This window comes from Grammomys surdaster, unplaced genomic scaffold, assembly GCF_004785775.1.
Source record: "Grammomys surdaster isolate TR1022 unplaced genomic scaffold, NIH_TR_1.0 126391, whole genome shotgun sequence".
In the NCBI taxonomy this organism is placed as follows: domain Eukaryota; kingdom Metazoa; phylum Chordata; class Mammalia; order Rodentia; family Muridae; genus Grammomys; species Grammomys surdaster.
The window spans coordinates 18,208,758-18,231,986 of NW_021621185.1; the positions used below are offsets into that span (position 1 = coordinate 18,208,758).

Below are 23,229 nucleotides of genomic sequence, written 5' to 3' on the forward strand. Positions count from 1 at the left end.
CACGCACACACAGATACAAACATACACACCCCAGACATATACACATACCCCAGACACACACACACACATCTCAGATACATACCACACACACCAAACACACACACACACAGACCACACTTATACATCAGACACACACACACAGACACACACACACACACATACACAAACACACACACAGAGTGAATCTTAAAATAAGGAAAGGTAAACAAAGCCCCAACACCCAGCCTTCCCTCAGGGTTTCTTGTGACATGGACCCAGCCCAACTTTGCCGATTCACCCTGGCCAGACAAATCTACCTTCTTTCTGCTTCTACCCCTTTCTAGTTCTTACAGCGATGCCTCAAAACCTGGGCAGGCAGCTGCTCTCTCATAAAAATTGAATTCAGCTGACCTTTCCTCCACAGCCCTCTGACCTGGCATGTGTCACGCACTCAGCACACTGCACTGCTGGCCACTGTGCCTCTCCAGCCATCCTCCAAGGGTGCAGGTGCCCGGCTTATGTGCTTCAGAGGCCCCTAAGGGCTGGCAGAGCTTGTGGTTCCAGGAGGTTACAAAGGCAAGTAAGATCCACTCTTGCTGGACACATCTCATGCATTTTGGGGGACTAATTTATTTAGCTACCTATATAATTTTTATATTAACTGAGTCAAAAAAAAATCAGGAAAATTTGCTGAAATTCTAATAAGAAAGGAAGACCAGCTGTTTAGCAGAGATCGGAACCTCTGCCCTACTTGTTGAAGATGCTGCTACTCAGAATTAGAAAGTAATTCCTCTCACGGACTTCCAATAAGCCTCTGGTTTTCAGCTATTGGAGACATTAGACAATAGAAAACTGATTCCGTTGGATCTCCAGTAGGAGAAATCTGCAGCTAATAGCTCCAAAAACCCTGAAATTCAACTATCAATCAAAATTCCATTTTGGTCTCACCAAACTTAACGTGTTTCAATTGTATTTTGAATGGAATTCTACTGTAAGTTCCATTTAAACTTATGTACATCAGCCTGAGCTAGCCCACCACTACCCAGAGGAGCCCCGAGCTAGCCCACCGCTAACTGGAGGAGCCCGCCTTGGTACTCTCTCACGGATTTGATACCCACTTGATTTCTTCCTCCAGAGCGGTTTTGAAGAGCCTGAGCAGCAGGTACTCCTCCCTTTGGTTAGAGGCGTAATTGTACAGTGTGAAGATGACGGTGTCCATGAATTTCGTTGACTTGTTCTGTGGCATCTGGAAAATCAGCTTAGCCAGGTATGAAGGCTTGGTCTACAAGAGAAGGTGGGAACAGTCAGCCCTGTGAACTAGAGGTTGATATATATGTATGTGTGTGTGTGTGTGTGTGTGTATGAAAGCAGAGTGTGGCATCTGATTCTCCACTCTTCCATGACTGAATGCGTCATGAGACACAGATGGGTTTCTAGCACACGGCCTCTGAAAGAGATCAGCTAGTCTTCTTCCAACTACAGTGTTTGAAGGTCTACGATGTCAGTGCTGCTCATTACATGGTTTGTTCACTATAGTCATCTTTTATACATTTTGTACTTTTAACCATATATTATATTTATTATAGAGACACAGAAGAGGAGGTGGGCGCATAGAATCTGAACTGAGGAGAAAGGAACAGACTAAAGTACCCAAGCCGCCCTAGCAAGGTTGATGGGTAAATAGAAGGAAATACACACTATCTATGTCTAGAAGGAGAAAGAAAAGGCCCTGGGACACATGGAGACAGTGAGCCAGCCCTCCATGACATTCTCTAAAGAAGGAGAAAGGGTAAGGCTGAGAGGGTGGGGGTGAGGAGTCAGGATAGCCAACAAAAGAAATTCCAGAAAGAACATGAATCAAAACAAGGACCCCCTAGCCCCCCCCAAAAAGGAGTTCAAGAGATTGACAGGAATTTAAAGACAACAGAGTTCCACAGAAGACAGTGAAATTAGAGCCAGCCTCTGGTCTAAATGCCTTCCTCTGGCAGCTTTGCTGACTGGACCAAAATTAAGAGAGAAAGCATAGTGTGCACAGAGGAGGAATTCACACAGAAAGATGGACTATTCTTCTTCTCACTGCTTGTGAGAAAAGAAAATGTTCAATTAATGTGATTTTATGTGCAGGTGTTAGAGGCCATCAGATACCCCAGATACCCCAGAACTGGAGTTATAGATGCCAACTCAAGTGTGGATGCTGGGAATCAAATCTCCAATGTCTTGAGAGATGGCTCTAGCCCAGGACAGTGTTTTATAGACTGCTAGCCTCTTTTCTGCTGGTAACTAAATGTTGGTATTGTGATTTTAAAAAAATGTATTCCCCGTGTAACTCATGCTAGAGACACAAACCTAAGCACAACCTCTCCTGGCTGGACAGCTGTGGAGAAGAGTCCTGACTAAAGTGTGAACAAAGGACAGAAGGAATCCAGGCCATTTTCTTTCCTACCATTTCATCACTGGCCTTGGACTCAAGGAGCGGTAAAGGCTTAGACTACATGTGGCTGAGTGGTTCCTCCTCTCGGTGTGGCAGTTTCTGTAGGCTGAAGAGTGATGTAAGCATTCTAAACACGTTCCTGGGCCTTTCTACCTCAGTGAACATCACGTTATAACAGGGTAAAACAACACAATTCTTGATGACTTCACTCTCGCCTCTCTTACAACAGAAATTCTATCAAAGTTTGAAAACGTAAAGAACCTACAAAAACTTGACAAGATACAAAAAAACTTTCACAGATACAAGAAAAAAAGTTGACAAGTGTTTAAGATTTAAACACTCGACCACTACTTTGAATTGGACAAGCAAAGAGCCTCTGCTTAAGGGGGCCTCAGTGGAGGTGGCGGTGGGGGCATGGAGGGGCTCTTTGCTTAGGGAGAGGTTGCCAAGTTAGCAGTGGATTGCACCGGCAAAGCTAAGCATGGCCATTTTTCCTCCTATGCTGCCACACAGTGGCCATCAGAGGCACATCTATCCATTTGAAGCTACTCTCTAATTGTTATTTTGTACTCTCTGTGGGGCTAGTGTGTGTTTATAGTGTGTGCAGTGAGTTTTCTCTATGTATCCAATCTTAGGGAAGCGATCCAGCAAAGTTTCAGGCATCTGCCGGCCTGAGCCACACAATGAACTACTACTAGCCCACCTCTTTAGGGGTGGTTTTCCTGAGGTATGGAGCTTGCTGCTATGACTTGCACCTGCCCAGGTTCCTCTGGAACTAACCAGATTGTCAACAGGTAGATAAGAGTAAGTCATTGAGGAACAAACCAATAGCTGACCCATCAAAGTCCAACCATAATCCAGTGTCCTGGATGCAATGTCAAATTACAACACATTCAGTTCAGAACATAATGCCATGAAAATAATAAGGTTAAGATAGTCCCACCTCTCTGGCCCTGTCACCCAAAGGAGGAGGTCTGGCCCTGGTACAGATATGTTTTTCTAGTGACTAGTTTTGTCATTGGTTCACATGAAATCTAGTAATACCATGCTGATGTCACCATGATTAACATGTTGCTTCTGCAGCTCACTGAGGTGCAGTGCGGCTGTGAAGGGAGCAAGGCTGAAGGCTAACTGCCTGCATGCTGCCTAGCGTTTACTGGTTGGGCCTCAGGTTCTTCATTTTCATGAGAAGAATGCCGTTACTTATCCCGATGCGCAGGGCTAGACCAAGAAGTCAATGAGTTAATCTATGTAAAGCACCTAATGTGACGGTTAGTACTTAGTAAAAGCACTTCCTAAGCTGTTATTATAAACGTTGTCCTAAGCTGTTATTACACTCTTCACATACAGCATGTAACTAAGCTGCTGGCTGGGAATGGGCAAGGAGCCACAAACGTGAAACACGTTGTTTATCCACAGGCTACAGTCGGGGAGAAGCGTGCTCACCTGTAGAAGGTAGAACAGTTGCTGGTAAGTCTCCAGTGTTTTCCGTCTCTCTTTACTCAAGCTTTTAATCCCCTGGTTGTCAGTGTTATTCAATATTTCGATCTCACCACCTTTTTTCTTATTCAGCTTTTTTCTGTGTGAGATTACATCCTGCAAAGAATTTTATGACATCATTATTTTTACCTTGATACCCTTTACCACTTTCCTACACACACACAGACACACAGAGACACACACAGACACACACACACACACACACAATCTCAATCTCTCTCTCTAGGTTTGAAGAGAAATGGGTCCCCAAAGACCTTAAGTGCTTGGCCCATAGGGAGTGGCACTATTAAGAGGTGTGGCCTTCTTGAAGTAGGTGTGGCCTTGCTGGAGGAAGTGTGTCACTGTGGGGGCGGGCAATGAGGTATTATATGTTTAAGCCTTGCTCAGTGTGGCACACATTTTCCTGCTGCCTGTGCATCAAGATGTAGAACTCTTGGCTCCTCCAGAACCCTGTCTGCCTGCATTGCTGCCATGTTTGCTGCCATGTTTGCTGCCACGATGAAGTGGACTAAACTTCTGAATCTGTAAGCCAGCCCAATTAAAATGGTTATTTTTATAAGAGTTGCCTTAGTCATGGTATCTCTTCACAGGAATAAAACCCAAACTAAGACACACACCACAACTTGCATTTTCTGTTTCTCTCATCTGGAAACAAAGGAAGAGAGAACACTGAATTGAAGAACTGCACCTCGTGGGTGAGCTCAGGCTTTACCACAGGCTTTCTCCAAAGCTGTACTTGTTTGTTCTCAGGATTTAACGCAAGCATCAGGAAAATTAAATGGAGAAAGAATACTTTTTAAAAAAACATGATGGTGGAACAGCTAGATACCTACATCCATGAGGGAAGAGTAAAATCCCTACCTCACAGCACAAGGACTTCAAAACAGAAATACATACAGGAGCAGAAAGGAAAACTAGCTAACAGTTTTGACTTTGGACTGGACAACATATTCTTCAATATAACACAGAATACATGTTACAAAAGGAACAACAAAATCAACCATCATCAAAACTAGAAGGTTTCATGACTTTACAGGATGAGAGAAAATGCCTGCAGAACAGATAAACAAGCACTTACTACTAAAAACCAGAAAGACTCAGAACCCCAAAACATGCAAGGGACTAGAGCTGTCACTTCCTGTAGAAGATACAAGATATGCATGTGGCTAAGAAGGACGAGATGCTCAACATTAATTTTTTTGTTGTTCAAGGAGCACGCTGCTGTTTTCTTTTCCTGTATTTCTTCACAAAGTTTCCTTTGATAAAGTTCTTTGATAAAGAAGTCATACTGTTCAAGTACTGTCTTTTTCTCTATTCTACTGTAAACCATTTTCCTGCCCTTAGTTTTCCATGACACTTTTTAGTGGTTACATAGTATACAAGTCAAGCTAAATTCATGATTGAAATAGTTTATCTTTGGGACAGCCTAGGAAGATGCCTCTGGCATGTCTGAGGGAGTTTGCAGGGAGGTTTAGACAAGGAGGGAAGACCCACCTTCAAGGTGGTGGCACCAGTCCAGCGGCTGAGGCCACAAAGGAAATAAAGTAGAAAATGGAGACAGTGGGTCAGCACCCGCATTCCCCATTCTGCTTCCTCTCTGTGGAGGCAGTGACAGCTGCCACACATTCCTGATGCCTCAACTCTTGCAGCTGTCATTGCCACGCTAGACTGTGCCCTCAAACTGTGAGCCAAGAGAACCTGTCCCTAAAACTAAATTGTCAAGTATTTTTCAAAAGCATCGAGAGAAGTAACTAATTCAATGACCCCCCCTTATCTAGTGTTATAAGTTGTTCTTCATTTTTACAGTAACATAATATACAAACCTCCACTGTTCTAACCTTATCATCAAATCAAATATGGAACTACCGGTGATAAGATAAAGCCTCTGTATTTAATAGTCACCAGTTTAGCTTTTAATAATAAATCTTGGGTGTACATTTAGTGTTTGAAAGTATATACAGAAGGATGAACTTTTTGCAGGGAGGGGACAGAATTTTGCCTATGCCCTATGCCCAGTTCCCAGGACTAAGGTAAGTCTCCTGCCTTAGCCTCCCCAGTAGCTGGCATTACCTATGTACCAGTGGTTTTGGCTCAAAAAATTAGGTTTGTTCTACATAGCTATCAATTATTAATGAATACTCTTAATAAAACAAACCCAAACCTTAAACATTTATAGAGATGTGGGTATCTGCCACATGACTGTATTTCCACAGATACATACTGTTTAAAGTATCTGCTGATGTGAAACTAAGCCTTTATTTTGAGATGAAAGGCATTTCTTGTTTATATATTTTAAGTCCATAAAAGGCATTCTGAAAGACTCTTTGGGATACATTATACTCTTAAAGTTCTCATGCAAATGAAAATGAAAAGAAGATCAAGGGACTTTCTTTTCTTTCTTTTTTTCTAGAAACATAACAGGTTGTAGTTTTATCTTTGAGTATTTAGAAGACAGAATGAAGCCAGGAAGTGGTGGCACATGCCTTTAGTCCCAGCACTGGGAGGCAGAGGCAGGCAGATCTCTGAGTTTTAGGCCAGTCTGGTCTACAGAACGAAACCTTGTCTCGAAAACCCAAAACCAACCAACACATAAAACACCATAATGGATTCCTAATGTTACAAACTGTTCTCTTTTCTTTTCTCTTCTTTTTTCTCTTCTCTTTCCTTTCCTTTGTCTTCCCTTCCTTCCCCTCCTCTCTTTCTTTCTTCCTTTTCGTTCTTTCTGGCATCTTTATCAGGTCTGGAGTCTGAGGGTGGAGTATTCCCATACCCACTTCCCAGGGGTGTCCCGTGGCTCCCATCTCTCACCATATGCTAGATCACCAAGAACTGGTTCTCTAGCTCTGACTGGATATCCAGGGCCTCACCAAGCTTCCATACTTCAACTTCCCTTCCTGGCCTGTCAGCTTTCTAAAAATGGATGTGGCCTACCAGAAAAGAACAGAGCCATGGAGAGCAAGCCTACCCTAGGAATTTGTTCCTGGAGAATAATGACTCTTTTTCTGTAGTTTTAGCATGTTTCAGAGGTTGTGTGGAGGCCACTGGTGACACAGTGTCACCCTTGGGGGCATTATGGAAACCGCAGGGATGTTTTGAGGGCATATGTTAAGTGGTGTAAACTTCCATTATTAATTGGAAGACGTTTGTGGTTTCTGGTTGGTGGGGGCTAGGGACGGATGACAGAGGCTCTGCCATTTGTAGGATGATTGAATGATCTTGCAGGGTAGAAATTTTGCATGGCTTTCTGCTCATTCATATAGGTGTGTTTGTAAGGACTTAGGCCTCGAATCTAAGTGTTCTGAATATATGCATAATGTATTTTTCCATACACAACAATGTCAATATGCACTTGGTATTTTAGTATTGCAACTGCTGTGTCTATTGGGAGCAGATCACACTTGTCTTGCGCTTTGCAGGCACTTGGAAACTAGGCCTGACTATACCACCCTTCAATGTATCGGGATCGTCTGCAGCCCTCTTATCGCACGCAGTCAGTAGTGATTCTGGGAAAAGACCTCAGTCCCGGCAGCCTTATTGTGCTGTCTGCTGTCATCAGGTTGATATATTTTCCTATTAGAACATGTATTTTTAAATGGTGAAATTCTTATATAGGAAGGTATGTATGGACATAGGTTTTATCATATGATTTCAGAACCTATACCACCCTGAATGATGCCAATCTTGTCAGCATGGTTAAAAAGCTTTACAAATATGTCATGGGCAAGGGGCATGAAAAAGAATAACTTATAACAAAAAAATGATAAACCTTAGACAACTTATGCAAAATTCCCAATGTGCTTTCCAGGACCAATCCTCCTGTGCGCACACATGCACACACATTTCTCTTCTGGGAGCTGAGGGGCTCACTGTCCACTGACCTCCAGTGTGATCCTGTTCTTCACCAACAGTCCAATCTTGATGTCCATCAGGTTCAGGTCCTTCTCCAGCTGCTGATTGGCCCTGATCTTAGTCACTACTTCTTCTCGTAGCCTGGCTACCTCCAGCTCCTCCTGGAAATCCAAGTCACTCTGGTCCAATAGGTATACAAACTTTCGGATTACTGTTAGTGGTGGGTTTTCAGAGCCAACTGTGGGGAAAAGCGAAGGCATATTTTAATTGAGGATTATCATGAACGGGAAAGCAGCTAGCTCTGTGATTAAAATACTACTACAAAAATACGCCAACTGACATGTACAGTCTGCGGTGTGGCTCACTCTCCATCAGTGAAAGCCAGATAAGCAAAGCCACATAAACAAATGCCCCAAACTGATACTGCCTGGCCCCTCTGTGTTCTACTTATCTACTACTCATTAGCCAGGCCTTTCCCCCATGGTCACCAGATGCAGACACTGAGCAGACAGTACTATCTATGTCTTATTGATGAGGAAAGAAAGTTAATCAGCAGGCCTTGACTCTAAGACCTGGTGGCTGAACCAGATAAGAGATTAAAATTCTGGCTGCCTCGAGCAGGAAGCGATTTCTCTCAGCCCAAAGGATCTCTGGGAAGCAGTCAGAATTAGGCAAAAGCCAACAAGGAAAGACAAAGAAGAGGGGCCTTTAAGGGCCAAGCAGGAATCAGCCCAAGGATGACTGAATGAATGTTCTACTTGACCGAAGGACAAAGATCTTAGAAATTGAAATTTGGTCATTGTCCTTTTAAGCACGGACCAACAGGAGCTGCTGAGAACCTAGGAGCCAGCCTGTCTTGAGAGAACATTTGTGCAGAAATTCCAAGAGCTTCTGCTTTCATTCTCTGATCCTGTGACACTTCCACATGTGTCACGAGATCAGCTTTGAGTAAACTGTAAAAACCAACCCTGGGGGAGACCAGTTAGAAGCAGTAATTGTTGGAAGAGTACTGTCTAGCTTCTGTAGCCTGTCGGACAGTCCTCCTCAAGGGCCCTGCTCGTCTTCCTTTTAGTTACCGTTTGATTCTCTGGTCAGTTTAGCCAACACCTACTGACTCACCAGGAGCCCAGCATGGACCACAGAAGTCATCTATCTTACAATTCTACTTCTGAGGATCTGTGCTAGAGTCTGTGCTAGAGAGGTGCCGCTGGATCTAGTCTGCAGTCACCATCACTGCGAGATGAGGCTGGGTTCTGCTCTGTTGCTACTTTGTTTGCTTATCTTGAGACTACAGCTGAGGCTAGCCTTCAACTCCTGAGCTTCTTGCCTCCGTTTTTCCCCACTTTGAGGTAATAGGTGTGCACATGCCACAGCCAGCATGTTTGGTGGCTTTTGATTAGTAGTCTCAAAATTTCTTACATAAACATTTAATGCTTCAAATGAGAGGAGGGGGATCAGGACTGGTAATAAACTGAACATCTGACATGTAACCGTATCTTGCATCTTCTTGTCTGTCTTCTTTTGATTCCCCCGAAGCTCAAGTGTGATATAAAATGGGATTTATGCCAATTCCATTATTCTTGATGAAGAAATGATAGCCACTCCACCTATCCCTTTCCTCGTAATACTCCTGTCCTGTCTGCCCCTGTGCCCACTTGTTCAGAACTTAGAGCCAGAGATGAACAAAGTCTGCCAGACACTGCATTTGTTCTGGGTTCTTGGGACAGCCTCTTCAGTCCATAGGCTGGAAAGAAGCATCTGTGCTGGTCAGGAAGGAGTTCAGGCTCTTTCCCAAGGTGCCCACTTACCGAGTGCTTTGTAATCATCTCTGGCTTTGCTTGCCCGTAACAGGGATTGTATTTTCACAATTTCATTTTTCTGCAAAAACATTGACAGGGGTCATGATCTCTCAGAGTCCCATTTGTTCCACTATTTTAGAATTGAAGACATTTAGGATTTTAAATTATTTAAGAGCAGATGCTGTTAAAAATCACTGGTGTACCACATTTAACATTTATTCCCCCATACATTTGTTAAGGAGTAAATTAGGTTAGTTACAAATATAGGCAAAACTGTAGAAGGACTGTCTAAATAAAGAGACCTATAAGGGAAAGGATGCCCAGAACCTAAAGGATCCAGTCTATGGTGACAGTTTTATTTTGTCTTTTTTTTTTTTTTTTTTTCAGAGCTGAGGACCGAACCCAGGGCCTTGCGCTTGCTAGGCAAGCGCTCTACCACTGAGCTAAATCCCCAACCCCTGGTGACAGTTTTATTCTCTGAAGATTCTGACATTTTCCTATGAGTTTTGATTTAAATATCAGCTAGGAGCCAGAACTCTTACATCTCATGTTAGAAAATACATGACTTGAATCTTCTCTTTGGTGTTACTAGCCCACACTTTCCCTCTCACCATGTCCTCTCTATCCCTGACTCAGTGTGACCTCTGAGTTAAAAGGTAAACTCCCGATTAGATTACTGTCACCCTGAGTTCTGAGGTCTGTTTATTCCCAGGTCATTACTGGCATTGTTCAGTCAAGTTATTCAATACCAGCACTCAGTAACTACTGATTTAATTCATTCTTAGCCCAAATGAAAAGCCGTGTGCACGTGTCTTACGTGATCTTCAAAATACTTCAGTCGTGAGAGGTAACTCTTCCTTGCTGTCACCATTCGGAACCAGGACTGAATCTGAAACACGGCAGACCAGAGAAACCATGATGGCCAGCACATAATCCTCAAGGTAGCCCACACTGCCTTCCTAAGAATATTATCAGCTGAACACCAGTAGTCTTGCATACCTGTGAATCTAGCACCCAGGAGGACTAGGCCAGCCTGGGCTTCATACAAGACCCTGTGTTAAAGGAAAACCAAGGACTAACAGCTTACCACACAATAGATAGATAGCAAAGCCTCCCCTTCATTTCTCACTCATTTTGTTTGTTTGTTTGGTTCTTTCAAGGTCTTCAAAACCCATTATATGTGGTCATTAACCTCACAGCCTTAATAGGAAAGGGCTGGGCTAAATAGTTTCATTTTCAACCCAGTAAGTAACAGTCACGAAAGCAAGGCAGTTTTCTGAGGTATAGTGAGTCAGTAAATCAAACTAAACTAAATCCAGGATTTCTTTCATCATCCCTTAAACGCAACTAATATGCACTTTAAAAAAAAACTGCGTTTATTCATTTGTGTACTGCATGTGTGCACACGCATTTATGCCATGGGGCATGTGTACTGGTTAGAGGACAATCTGAGGGAGTCTGCCCTCTTCTTCAACCAAGTGAGTCTTGGGGATCAAACTCACATGGTCAAGCTTGGTAGCAAGCGCCTTTATTGTGTGAGCCAGCTCCCCAGCTCCATCCTTTAGGTTGCCACAGAGAAGCGCTCAGGCGGTCTCAGTGGGGTGTGTTCTTACTGTTCTCTGAGGGAACAGACATATTCCACAGTGGACACTTTGCCTTGAAGGAGTGAGAGGACTCAGTGGGTCTAGCCCTGTCATTCTCTGTCCCCACAATTTCAAATAACTTTCAACTTACCCATTTCAATTTCTTTCTGACCCTTACTGACTATCATCTAGATTTCCGAGTTGTCTACAAGTTCTTTTTTTTTTTTTTTTGTTCAATCCTTTTGCTTTTAGCTAAGAGTGGCCTCCACAGTCAGTACCTTTTCTTTCTGTAGTTCAGAGCTATTCATTCACTGGGTCACAGGCTTTGTGTCTGCCTAACACCTAAGCTTTTCTGCTGGTACATTTGGACACTCTTAAGTATTATTAGCAAACGCAACCAGAGGAACATGAGATCAGACTGAGTAGAGCAGAAAGAGGATCTTAGCTTTAAAAATCAATTTGGATTTTCCAGACAAAGAGCTGGGTACAAAACCACTTCCACATTAGATTCTTATATAACTGCATAAAGGATGTGAAACCATCACAGCCATATCAACTCACTAGAAGATGTTCCACCCCCGGAACTGACTTGCAAGGCTCACACATTTGTCTTCTAGATCCAGGATAAAATGTGAGGGGATGTGTAAGCCAAGCACTCGATATGGCGGAAAGCGATATTTACCTTCACAATAGAATCAACGTTACTAGCGAACACTTGTTGTCTGTCCAGATACTTCTGGCGTTGTTTGCACCCCTTCCAGAAAGCCTGAGGGAGAGAGTAGGTGAAGAGTGATGACTGACATGTAAGCTTTGGAAGCTGCAAGCACAGGACACATCTCAGGAGGCACTGAGTCAGGATGCCATGTCCAATGGTGGACACTTAACTGGGGCAGAGGACACTTGCTTATGAACAAAACAGGGCCAGCGTTGGAACAGCAGAGAAAGGGAAACTAACAACCAGGTTAGCACCCAGTTTTCTACTTGAAAGCTTAATTTTACCATGACCCTGCATGACAAAAGCAAACAATAAAAGGAATTCTTCTTATAGTATTAACTGGATTTTATTAATAGTATTGTTTGGTCACAATACAAAATGCTTGAAAACAGTGATTGACATATGTCAATCACTTTACTGTACCAAGTGGCCTATAGCGGGCTACTCTAGGAAGGTACTTCACTCAGTTGTGACTCCAAATCTCTAGAGATTATTATATTTATATTATATCCTATAATCTCTAAAGATATTATATTATGTGTCTATAATTGACCATTTATCATTTCATATGTTCCCACATAAAATGAGACTTATCTATGTATCTGTCACTATTTCCACTAGTTTCTCTCCAGAATGCGCTGTTAATTTTTTTCCATGCACATTTCCAAACATGTACACCATATCTACTCATACGTACATCATTATGTATTAAAATGCAAAGTGTATGTCATGTGTGTATCATTTTCTTCCTCTTGATAAAAAGAGTCCCCACAATATCCCAGGGTTTGCTTTCTCCTCTAAGTTACACGAAAGTCTCCAGTTAACACATACATGAAATATCTATATTAACAGACTCAGACAAAGCAGATCTACTGGAATTAAAACTTCAAAGCTTAAAGAGAAAGACATAGAATTCTGACAAATTAAATGTAAGACATATAGTATCTTGCTTCTGTATAGATGAAACCTCTGGTAACTCAGCTGCCTTAGAAAGGATAGACTGACTATAACTTAGCAATCTCCCTACAGAGAGGCATTAGGCTGTCACCATTTTTTTTTTTTTTTTGCAGTAAACAACCTTATACATAAGAAACAGGCAAAATATGTATTCTATTTCCCCAGTAACGGAAGTCAAACCTAAGCAATTTTAATGTCCCTAAATTTTTATAGTTTTTTTAATATTACTATTTGTACATTTATATAGCTATTAGTGTATTAATGTATGTCAGTGTGTGTGTATGTGTCTGTGTCAGTGTGTCAGTGTGTGAATGTGTGTACACAACTTGCAGAAGTCAGTTTTCTCCTTCCTCCAGACAGGTCCTGGCAACAGCATCCTTACCCACTGAGCAATCTTGAAGGCCCATTTTCAATATTATTAAGGTCATATGAATTTATGTTTAACAGAGTTCATGATCTTTTATTTGTTTAAGGGCAAGATAACACTATGTGGTTCAGGCTAGCCCTGAATTCACAATCCACCTGCCTCAGTGTCCCAAGCCCTGGGATTGTAGGTATGTGCCACTATGGCCAGATTCAAGATTTTTCTTTTTAAAATGAGAATTATAAAAAGTAGTTATTTATTTCAGGTGGTGGTGGCACATGCTTTTAATCCTAGCTCTCGAAAGGCAGATGCAGGTGGATTTCTGAGTTCGAGGCCAGCCTGGTCTACAGAGTGAGTTCCAGGACAGCCAGGGCTATACAGAGAAACCCTGTCTCAAAAAACTAAAAGTAGTTATTGCACAAGGGAATCAAATGACTGATTAAAAGGTTGAAACTTTTTCTGTATGTCAAAAATAAAAACATATTAAAGATGTTATTCACATTAGCCAAGACTTAAATACACATGGCAAAAAAAAAAGGAGATAAAGGAATTAGAATTATAGTACTATATTTTGGGATAGATGAAAAGGCATTATTATAAAGGTGCCAAGTTCAAAAAGATCTCCCCCTCCCTCAATTTTTTTTTTTTTTAAATCCAGGCTGAAGAGATGATTCAGGAGATAAAAATACTGGCTGCTGTTCCAGAGGACTCAGATTTGGTTCCCAGCACCCACTTGGTGGTTCAACAATCATTATATTTCCAGTTGCAGGGGATCTTCTAGCCTGCAGGGGCACAAGTAAGCACATGGGACATACTATACTGGCAAAAGACCCATAAAAATATAGTTAAAGAAAAACAAGACAAAAAAAAACCCCCCCAAAAAAAACAAAAACAAAACCATGAACACACACACAAAAGCAAAACAAAACAAAATTAAAAAAACAAAACCGAAAACCCCAATGTATATGTGTGTGTGTGTGTATGTATGCATATATATGTGTGTGTGTGCGCGTATAAATCTATACTCAGAGCAAAAACAAAACTGGTATTAGCCCAAGGTCTCTTTCTGCTTTTCAAGTATCAACTAAAGTTCAGAAACTCCATTCATCCTGACTAACTTAGATTTACAAAGGTGAGGAACTGGTCTGTGATACTAACAGAGTACCCAGCCAGCCTGGAGCCACTTTCCTTGTCTACCGGCATTATTTGCTTATTGTATTTATGATTCAACATTCACTATTTGCAAGACTTTGGTATCATACTTCATCTATACAGCTATACATTATGTAGACCTCCTCAGAATCTTTCTGTTAGAAATATTCATTGCTACTTTCTAAACAAAGGTGGCTGAGTTAGTGGATATTTTATCTTTACAGGAACAGAAGAAATACTATCAAGAGGCTAGGCTGACTCCATAACAGGCTTCAAATTGGCAGTTCAAGAGAAGAGGCCTAAATCTCTGTTTCCAAGAACTAGGCAAGTCCAGGCAAGTTCGGCCCTCAGAAGCTGCCCCACCACCTGGCCTGAGGCAAGGACAATGGGTCAGCAGTAGTTTCCAGACTTCCTCAGCTACTTCCTCAACAAGTTTCCAGACCTACCCAGCAAAAGTTTCCCAGGTAATAAAAAGCCCACAGGGATGGAGTAAGACAAAGGTCACCTACTCTGGAATCCCCTAAGGTGCTTTAAATCAGGCTTGCAGGTTCACTGTGTGGTCTCTCTGTCTTGGTAATGAGAGACCCCAGCATGCTGAATATAACACTCTTTGTGTTTACATACTATTTGAGTCTGGGGCATCATTCTCCAACAAACCATGGACCCTTATGCTATATGCCTTATATTTAATTTGTCAAAATTCTACATTTTTCTCTCTCAGCTTTGAAGTTTTCAACCCAGTATGTCTGGTTCTTTCCATGCTCATAATCATAAACTACAAGTTCTTCCAATAAACAAGTATGGGCCTAACAGTGGAATAAAGAAGCTGTTATGTTGTAAAAGGAGACAAAAGTGTAGATCATAAAGCTAGTTAAAACAACTTTTTATAGTAAAATCATTCTCTTAGCTGCTACGGGAACTTGCAGGAAAAGTTACAGTAGTCACCTTATCCTGTTTTCTGGGGCTAGAAATATATTTACTGTGTGATGTTGAAATACTGATGACTACTGCACTTCTTTATAGATCTTCAGCGTTAATCTCCAGAAAACCAGGTATGCTGAACCAGCTGCCTTACTTGATAATGGGTACCCAAACTCTAATCATGATGCTAAAGTCAGTGTGATACAGGGTAGCTAGGAAGTTCTGAACAATTCTTTTCCCTCTTTCTAACTCCTAGCAAACCCACAAGGTCAGCACCAGGGATGCCCTAAGGAAACTCCCCAGCTTTGCATCCCTCAGGCTCTGAAGTTGCCTTCACATAAGCCATTCCTTCTCTTGGCCTGGATGCTTGTGGCCTTCAGTTCAGTAAGTCAGTAACTCCCAGGGCCGGGATTTAAATTTGTTACTTCTGTGTATGCTACATCTGTATGGATATCTTAGAGGCCTGAACAAGGTGTTGGGCCTCCTAGAGCTGTAGTTACAAGCAGATGTGAACCATTTGTCATGGATTCTGGGATCTCAACTCAGATTAACTGATAAGCTATCTCTCCAGCCCACTCATCCTTTCCTATGAGACGTAACCCAGTTTTCGTTAGTCAGGGGAAAATCTTTCCACTGTAGTTATATGCTTGTCCTGTTTGGTAATTTTTCTTTATTTTTATCTCTTCCCACAGAAACACCAGCGCTCTTATTACTGGATCCCCACCCTGTGCCCCGAGTCACCACTACCACCTCATCACTGACAGAGCACTGAGCTCTTGAGAGCAGCACACCAGGGACTGTCTTCAATGGGAACTAGCCAGTTCAAACCCCACAGACCTGCCAGGCGTCAGGATTTTTACATGAGGAAATGTGTCTTTAGTCAGTTACTCTTTCTCTTCACTTTCTACTAAATTTCTCCCAACTCCAGGCCTGTTTCAATACTTCTCGATGTCTATTTTTCTCTAAACTTTCATTCATTTACACTTGATGATGTCATAATTTCCTTTACTTGCCAAGTTTGTTACTGATCCATTCTCCCTGCCTCCCCCCACAGTTTCATTATTAAATTCCTTGAGAATTTCAGTATAGATTTTCTTTTCAAAAAATATCAATTTTACTTCATTTATATTTTATAAATATATTTGTTTTCTATATATTTGATATAAATAAAATTTCCTTTACTTATGATGACTTTTTCTATTTCTTTTTTTTGTTTGTTTGTTTTTGTTTTTGGTGTTGGGGATTGGACCAAGATAGCCTTGGTAATGCCAGTAAACACTCTACCACTGAGCCATACACCCAGGCCTACACTTAAACAATTCTATAGGGACTTCTAATTGTTCTAAAACTGGGTGTTTTGTTGGGGGTGTAGCGCAGTGTACTTGCCTAGCATACACAAGGCAGTGAGTTCAACTGCCATCACCGGAAACAAAAATACAAATAGATTCTCTTTGGCTTCCCTCCAAAGGTGTTGGACTGGACACCTTCTGATGAACTCCAAGCTCGCTTGGATCTGGCGAGCTTGAGGCAAGAAGATTTGCTTCTGTACTCTCTTCTAAAAATTTTAAGACTATATATCTGGGCCAGTTACCTGTCTAGAAAACGTGCATTGTTTTATCTAGGGGGAAACCTTCTAGTATTTCTTTAATGTGGCATCCATTAGCAATTTTGCTGAGATATTAGGTTAACATGATGCTTTTTGCCTCCTGGTCATTTGGTTTTATGGGTCAGAAGGTTATGGGCAGTGTACTCACTTCTGGGCTGCATCAGTGTAATTACCTCACTGCTAGACCTCATGGGTTGTTGTTGGAAATTTGTTAGATGGAGGAAAAGAAGGCGTGATGGATGGGTTCAGTGACAATCCTGAACCACCGGTGACGTGGAAGAGCAAGGCCCCATGTGATCATTTTGGTCCTTTTTCAGCATTCTGGTTACTTCAGCACTGGGTTCCACTTCAAAGGGCAATCTCTAAAAGTGGAATCTTCAGGAAGATTCCCAATGGCAATATTGTTTCAAGACTGGAGAGTGCATGACTGGTTCAGATTGTATCACGCTGGTGGATATTTTGAATCTTGTACCTAATTAGAGTTAGCTTTTATGGATGTAGATGATTCTATTTTTAGGCTGTGTTTTCAACACTTAAGTTATTAGAAACTCCTTGGTTCACATAGAAAAAGCTAAGTGTCAGGTCTATAAAAGAGATTTCTTTAAAAAACAAAAAGTCATAGGTCCTGTTGACATCTTGAGAAACAAACAAACAAACAACCCAAAAACAAAAAGAAAAACAACACTCCAACATCTTTCATATGAAAGATACAAGACCACCAAATTATCCTCAGTCCCAAACAACATAAAAGCAAGGCACAGAAGTTCATCAATAGCCACAAAAGAGAAACTCTACCACCAAAACATCTCCAGTTTGGGAAACCTCACAGATACCAGCTAAAGCAAAGTCCTTCAAGCTCCACCCATCACTGATATGCTTGTGTTAGCCTCTGGAGAAAAGGACACACATATAGACCAGGGGAAGCTTGCTGGTGGAGGGTGATGCGAGAACACAGGAGAGACATCTAATTCTGTTAATTTCCTCCCCATGGGAAAGCTCAACTCATGCATTTTTGTTGTTATATCACAGTCTTTAAAGAGTGGGTGTGGATGATTTTTCCTGTAGGCCTAAACAAAGAGTGACGATTATACAAAGAAGATCCCTGGAGACGTTAAATGTGCCCAGCTCATCTGTCCTTCTGTTGGCTCAGGCTAGAAGAAGCGTGACATTAATGATCATCCACTAAGCCCTAAAACTCCAAGTTTAGCAGTAGACGGACACGTGGAGAAACTGCTATTTAGAGAAGCACAATTTCAACCCCGAGCTGAGGTATCCATTCCACCATACTGATGGCAGGTAGATCTGAGCAAGCCCTAATACTCTTCTGAGGGCCACAAGTTTAAACACATCATCACTAAGTCCCCATTTTAAAGGCTTCTCAAAAAAGGGCAGGAAGAGCCTGCATTGGCACTATCAGAATGTTGGTAGTTGATGGTGCTATTTTCTAAGCATTTTCGGAAGACAGGACAATGTGCTGTATCAGTGGTAGGTGATTCGCATACAGGACATTTTGCTGTAACTGCAGTACTAGATTTGCATACCTGTAGTTTGACCACGCTCTCTGTTTGTTCATGTAAGAATGCTTTCCTAGCTTCAAACTCCTCCCTCAGGATGGGTCCTGAGCTTGTGGCTTCAAAGCGGACAAGCATGTCTTCTGAGGCAGACCACATGTTCTCACGGATGTAATCTGATGTGACTTTCTCCACAATGTCCTGGCAAGAGATACATCTTAAGGTTACTCTCCACACATCAGGCAAAAGGAACATAGAGACCAGCTTCTGGGAATGATGGCTTTTAGGAAACAAAAGGAGTAGTTCTTTCGGACTTGGCTCATAGACAGATTTAACAAGAGCCAAGGGCTGAGCTGGCTTAGCTTTTTTTCTAAGTGACATGAGTTTTGAATCCTCTGAGCTTGATGGCAGTGGTACAAGAAGGTAAAGAATGATCTCATGTGATGCTGGCCTGAATCACAAACTGTAAAAGGGTCAAGGCTGACTACTATAAGAATGGACCTCGCCTCCAACTCTCTCAGGCTACTGGGGCGGGAAGGGGGGAAGTGGCAGTACCTATAAAGTCCTAGGTTCCCCTTCCCCTTCCCCAGCTTCAAATGATGTACCAGGGGAAATCAGATACTTGAGGCAGGAAGCAGGTGGGAGAGGAAAGACAGATGTAATCAAGGGCAGACAAGAAGCCCAGAGGAAAGAGACAAAAGGAGAAGCAGGATCCTGACAAGTTCTGCTGTGGGCTCCTGATGGATTTCTTCTCACACTTCCACAGACGCAAAGACTGAACCCATCCCTATTGCTGAAGACTCTGTTTTTTTTCTTTTTTCCTTTTCTTTCTTTTCTGAGACAGGGTTTCTCTGTGTAGCCCTGGCTGTCCTGGAACTCACTCTGTAGACCAGGCTGGCCTCGAACTCAGAAATCCGCCTGCCTCTGCCTCCCAAGTGCTGGGATTAAAGGTGTGCGCCACCACTGCCTGGCTAGCTGAAGACTCTTATCTTGGCACGCTTGCAAGCAGCAGCTGGCTCGTATAAGCAATAAAAGGGAAATCATTTAAAGGTGCATAGAAAGCTCTAAGATAAGGCATATGTAAGTGTACTCATTGAATAAAGACAATAACTTCAGGTTATAATGCAAGAGATGAATATTCAATGCAACTAAAAGCTGCATCTGGGCATCTTTGGATGTCACATGTATCACTTTTTTTTTTTTTTTAAAACTCAAATCTTCAGTGCTACTCCGTGACAGTGTGGCACATCTTTTCAATCCTGGCATGGGATTTGGGGGGAAAACAGCACTAATCATCATTCTCATATTCTTTGCCCCAACTTGTAAGCATGTTAATAAACTACATCCTTCAGGTTTATTCTTCTCATTGGCATTTCTGTCACACATTTTCAGGACACACTTCCTCCCTCGTACTTGTAGCACGTATTTCTATACTGCAGCATCTCTGGGGCTATGGACTTTTACTTTCAGTTATTTGTTTTTGAGAGAGGGTCTTAGTAGGTAGTCTTGGCTGGCCTGGAATACGTAGAGCAGGATGGCCTCACAGAGATCCATCTACTTCTGCCTCCCGAGTGCTGAGACTAAAGGTGTGTGTCATCGCACCTAACGGCCACTGACTTAATTGACTTTTAATGGTACTAATATGATCTATAAGCAATGTATTTTTCTTCTCCAAGACAGAGTGATTATTAGCATCTTCTCTCTGAACATATTCTAACATCTGGATTCATCAGCAAGTCTCATGTCCTTTGAGCCCAACTTTCAGTCTTAAGCTGGAGGCAATCTTCCTGAGCATCCTTTCCCAAGTCTCCTCCCCTGAGAGACACCACTTAGCCTCTGCGTCGGAATAAATCTGTTTCTTGAGCTGCATCTTGTATTATGAATCCCAGAACAATGGCGCATCCTTAGATGTGCCAGCAGCTGCATTAGAAACAGCGCCAATGTTTGGGAGACTGGAAAAGTTAGATTAAAAACTAGAAGCCCTGGGGGAAAGCCTCTGTTTGTTGTTGACATAGTCTATGCAAGCTGTAGGATTAATCCTAGTTCCTCCATTCATCCTGTGCCTCATCTCCTCCACTTAGGAGCATTGAAGTTGATGGTATATGCTCCCCCACCCCTGGTGAGTGATGAGTGACTACACTGACTTGTGGGGCCTCGAACAGCACTATGCTTGTTTGGGCTTTCACAGGACCCACTTGTAGGGCTACTTACTCACTCTTGCTCATTCTTGATTATTTCTGACTTTAACTTACTTCTGACATCTCATTACCATAAAAAGGTTTATCCTAATACACATCCCTCTGACTTTACTTCTATTCTTCACTGCCCCACCCCACTTCCCATAATTCACAGAATTCCGTGAAGAAGGCCATGTTAGCAATAGCTACCTGATCGTCTTCTTATGGCTTAGTTCTAGGTGTTTTGTTTGATTGATTTTGCTTATCTTTTTGAAAGGAAACTTATAGAGAATAGCAACTTATGTTCTAAGTATGTATGTTTTAAGAACTTTGTGTTCGTTTTTTTTTTTTTTTTTTTAAAGTAAATCTAATACAGGATGGTCACAGGGACCAGTCTTTTGCCAAGCTCTTTCTTTTGTTCCTTTATATAGGACAGGAGAATTGAAAATAAGAGGAAAGTGACTTAGAACAGAGCCTATAAAGGGTGCTTTGGACCAATGTTTTCTATAGCTTTACTCTTAAGTTGTTTTTCTATTTTCTTTGCAAATATTTAGAACTGAGTTCTTGTACATACAAAACAATAACAAAACCACTTACTGTGTGCTTGGGAATGCATTCAGACTAAGATGGACTACAGCACAGAGCCTGTAAAGGGTATTTTGGACCAATGTTTTCTATAGCATTATTCTTATTGTTTTTTTTTTCTTTGCAAAAATTTAGAACTGAGTTCTTATACACATAAAACAACAGCAACAAATCTTCTGTGTGCTTGGGAATGCATCCAGACTAAGATGGACTAGGCAGACAGGAGAAATCACAGAGAATCTAAAGCTTAGGCCAATGTTCCATAGAAGAGGAGAGAATATTAGATCAATGATGCTAACACAGACACTTCTGAATGGGCTTCTTCATCTTGTACATAATACAGCAATGCTCTAATAGCCAACAATAATGTATGTACTAACACATATGCACTGCTTCTATCAAACTCAAGTGTTTTGTTATATAGGTCTCTGATTAAAAAGGGATTGTGTAGGGGCAATTCTGATGCTATGGTCCTGATCCCCAATTGGTTCTTTATCTGACAGTAAAGAAAGCCATAGGCCAATTGCTGGGAGGAAGCAATAGGTGGGACTTCCAGGTCCCTGGAGAAAAGGAGACAGATGCAAGGAAGGAGGGAAGTTTTGCCATGTTTTGGAGAGAGAGAAGAACCAAGAAGCCATGTGAGGGCTCGGGAGGAGCAGGGTTCAGGGATGTTTAGTAGGGACTAGATGTATCTTAGCACCTAAAGTTTAGGGCAGGTAGAAAGTGCAGAGATAAGAAATAGATAAGGGCACAATTTGCCAGGCGGGAGATAGTAGTGTCCAGTAATTGTTTCAAGAAGGCAAGTTGAAAAGGAACAATTGTGTGCGTGTCTTTTATCCTTGGATTCAAGGGAAGCTGGGTGGGGGTGGGTAGTGTGGCCTGTTCCCAGAGCTAAGGCAGGGTAGAAACAGCCACATGCAAAAGGATGGGAAAGAAAAGAGAAATTGTTTTTGATAAGTAAAATATGGTCAGCTAAAACTTACAAATATGGGTCAAAGATCCATTCAAAGAGATCTCTAGTAATAAAATAAAAGTTCAGATGCACTACATCATGTTTAGATTTGGATTAGTATGGTATAGGAGTACGTGACTTGAAAAAAAGTCATGTATAAAATATTCAATTGTATTTAGATGCTAGAACATGCAAAGCTTCAAAAAAATGACACCAAACAATGAAAACATGCTGACAATTATCTCAGAGACGCAGACATTTAAAGTTTTTCTACCAGATGATTGTACTTCAATGTTGTCTGTTCCTAAAGCTACCCTGAAGATGGCTGTGCTTCTCTGTGGCAGAGATGCCCATTCCAGCACTTCATGGGAAAAATGGATTTTGCCTGGAATAGTTTCATATTAAGCGTTGAGCAAAGGGGGGGAGGGAAGACATAAGACATATCAACAACTAAGAAATTTGTATGAGTCAACTGTCACTTTGATAAGAAAAACTTGAAGGTTGACTTCTTAGACTAAGCTGTCATCTCAGGTGAGTGGCAAATGTGTCTTCCCCTTGTTCTTTTTGGTTTGGCTGTGCCAGGACATGGAACTGTTTTAATTTAGCACGCCAGTACACTCAACTCCAGTTCAAGAAGAATATTCCTACACACCATTCAAACTGATCAGACTCTCCCATCACTTCCGGGATGAACCGGCCAGCTATCACATGTCTCATTATACTGTACAGTTTTCCACCAAACGACCACCTCCTACCTCAATTTCTTCTCTTGTGAGCCATGATTCTTTAGACAAGCATGAGTCAGGTAGGACCCAAGAACCTTCTTTGGAATCCGTGTTGTAATAGTAGTTATATTTCTGCTGCACGTTGAGTTTGACCCATGAACCTTCACTGGACTCTAAAGAAGAAGAGTCTGTTAATGTCTAGAGAGGACCAGAGCTCTTCTGCTTTCCCGTCGAGAAGCTCAGCAACATAATAGTTACGAGGACTCTGGTTAGAAAGGGATGGGGAGTGGGAGGAGGTAACCAGTACTGGTAAGTCAAGTCTGGTAGACTAGACAGAGGTTCCAGTACATACAATAATGTAGTAAAACCATATTTGTTTTGTTTTGGTTTTGAGACAAGGTTTCTCTGTGTAGTTCTGGCTAT

At 41.8% G+C, this 23,229-nt stretch overlaps 1 protein-coding gene across 1 annotated transcript in view; it reads right to left on the minus strand.

Moving 5' to 3' along the window:
* Window positions 1-23,229, minus strand: part of Iqgap2 (IQ motif containing GTPase activating protein 2) — a 266,744-nt gene that overhangs the window by 38,314 nt on the left and 205,201 nt on the right. The window contains exons 16-23 of the mRNA XM_028760064.1: window positions 22,837-22,979; window positions 18,398-18,568; window positions 11,824-11,907; window positions 10,376-10,447; window positions 9,568-9,637; window positions 7,789-7,997; window positions 3,857-4,006; window positions 1,098-1,261 (exon numbers count right to left, since the gene is read on the minus strand). Of these exons, the coding sequence (XP_028615897.1) occupies window positions 1,098-1,261; window positions 3,857-4,006; window positions 7,789-7,997; window positions 9,568-9,637; window positions 10,376-10,447; window positions 11,824-11,907; window positions 18,398-18,568; window positions 22,837-22,979 (1,063 nt within the window). The remainder of the gene's footprint in view (window positions 1-1,097; window positions 1,262-3,856; window positions 4,007-7,788; window positions 7,998-9,567; window positions 9,638-10,375; window positions 10,448-11,823; window positions 11,908-18,397; window positions 18,569-22,836; window positions 22,980-23,229) is intronic.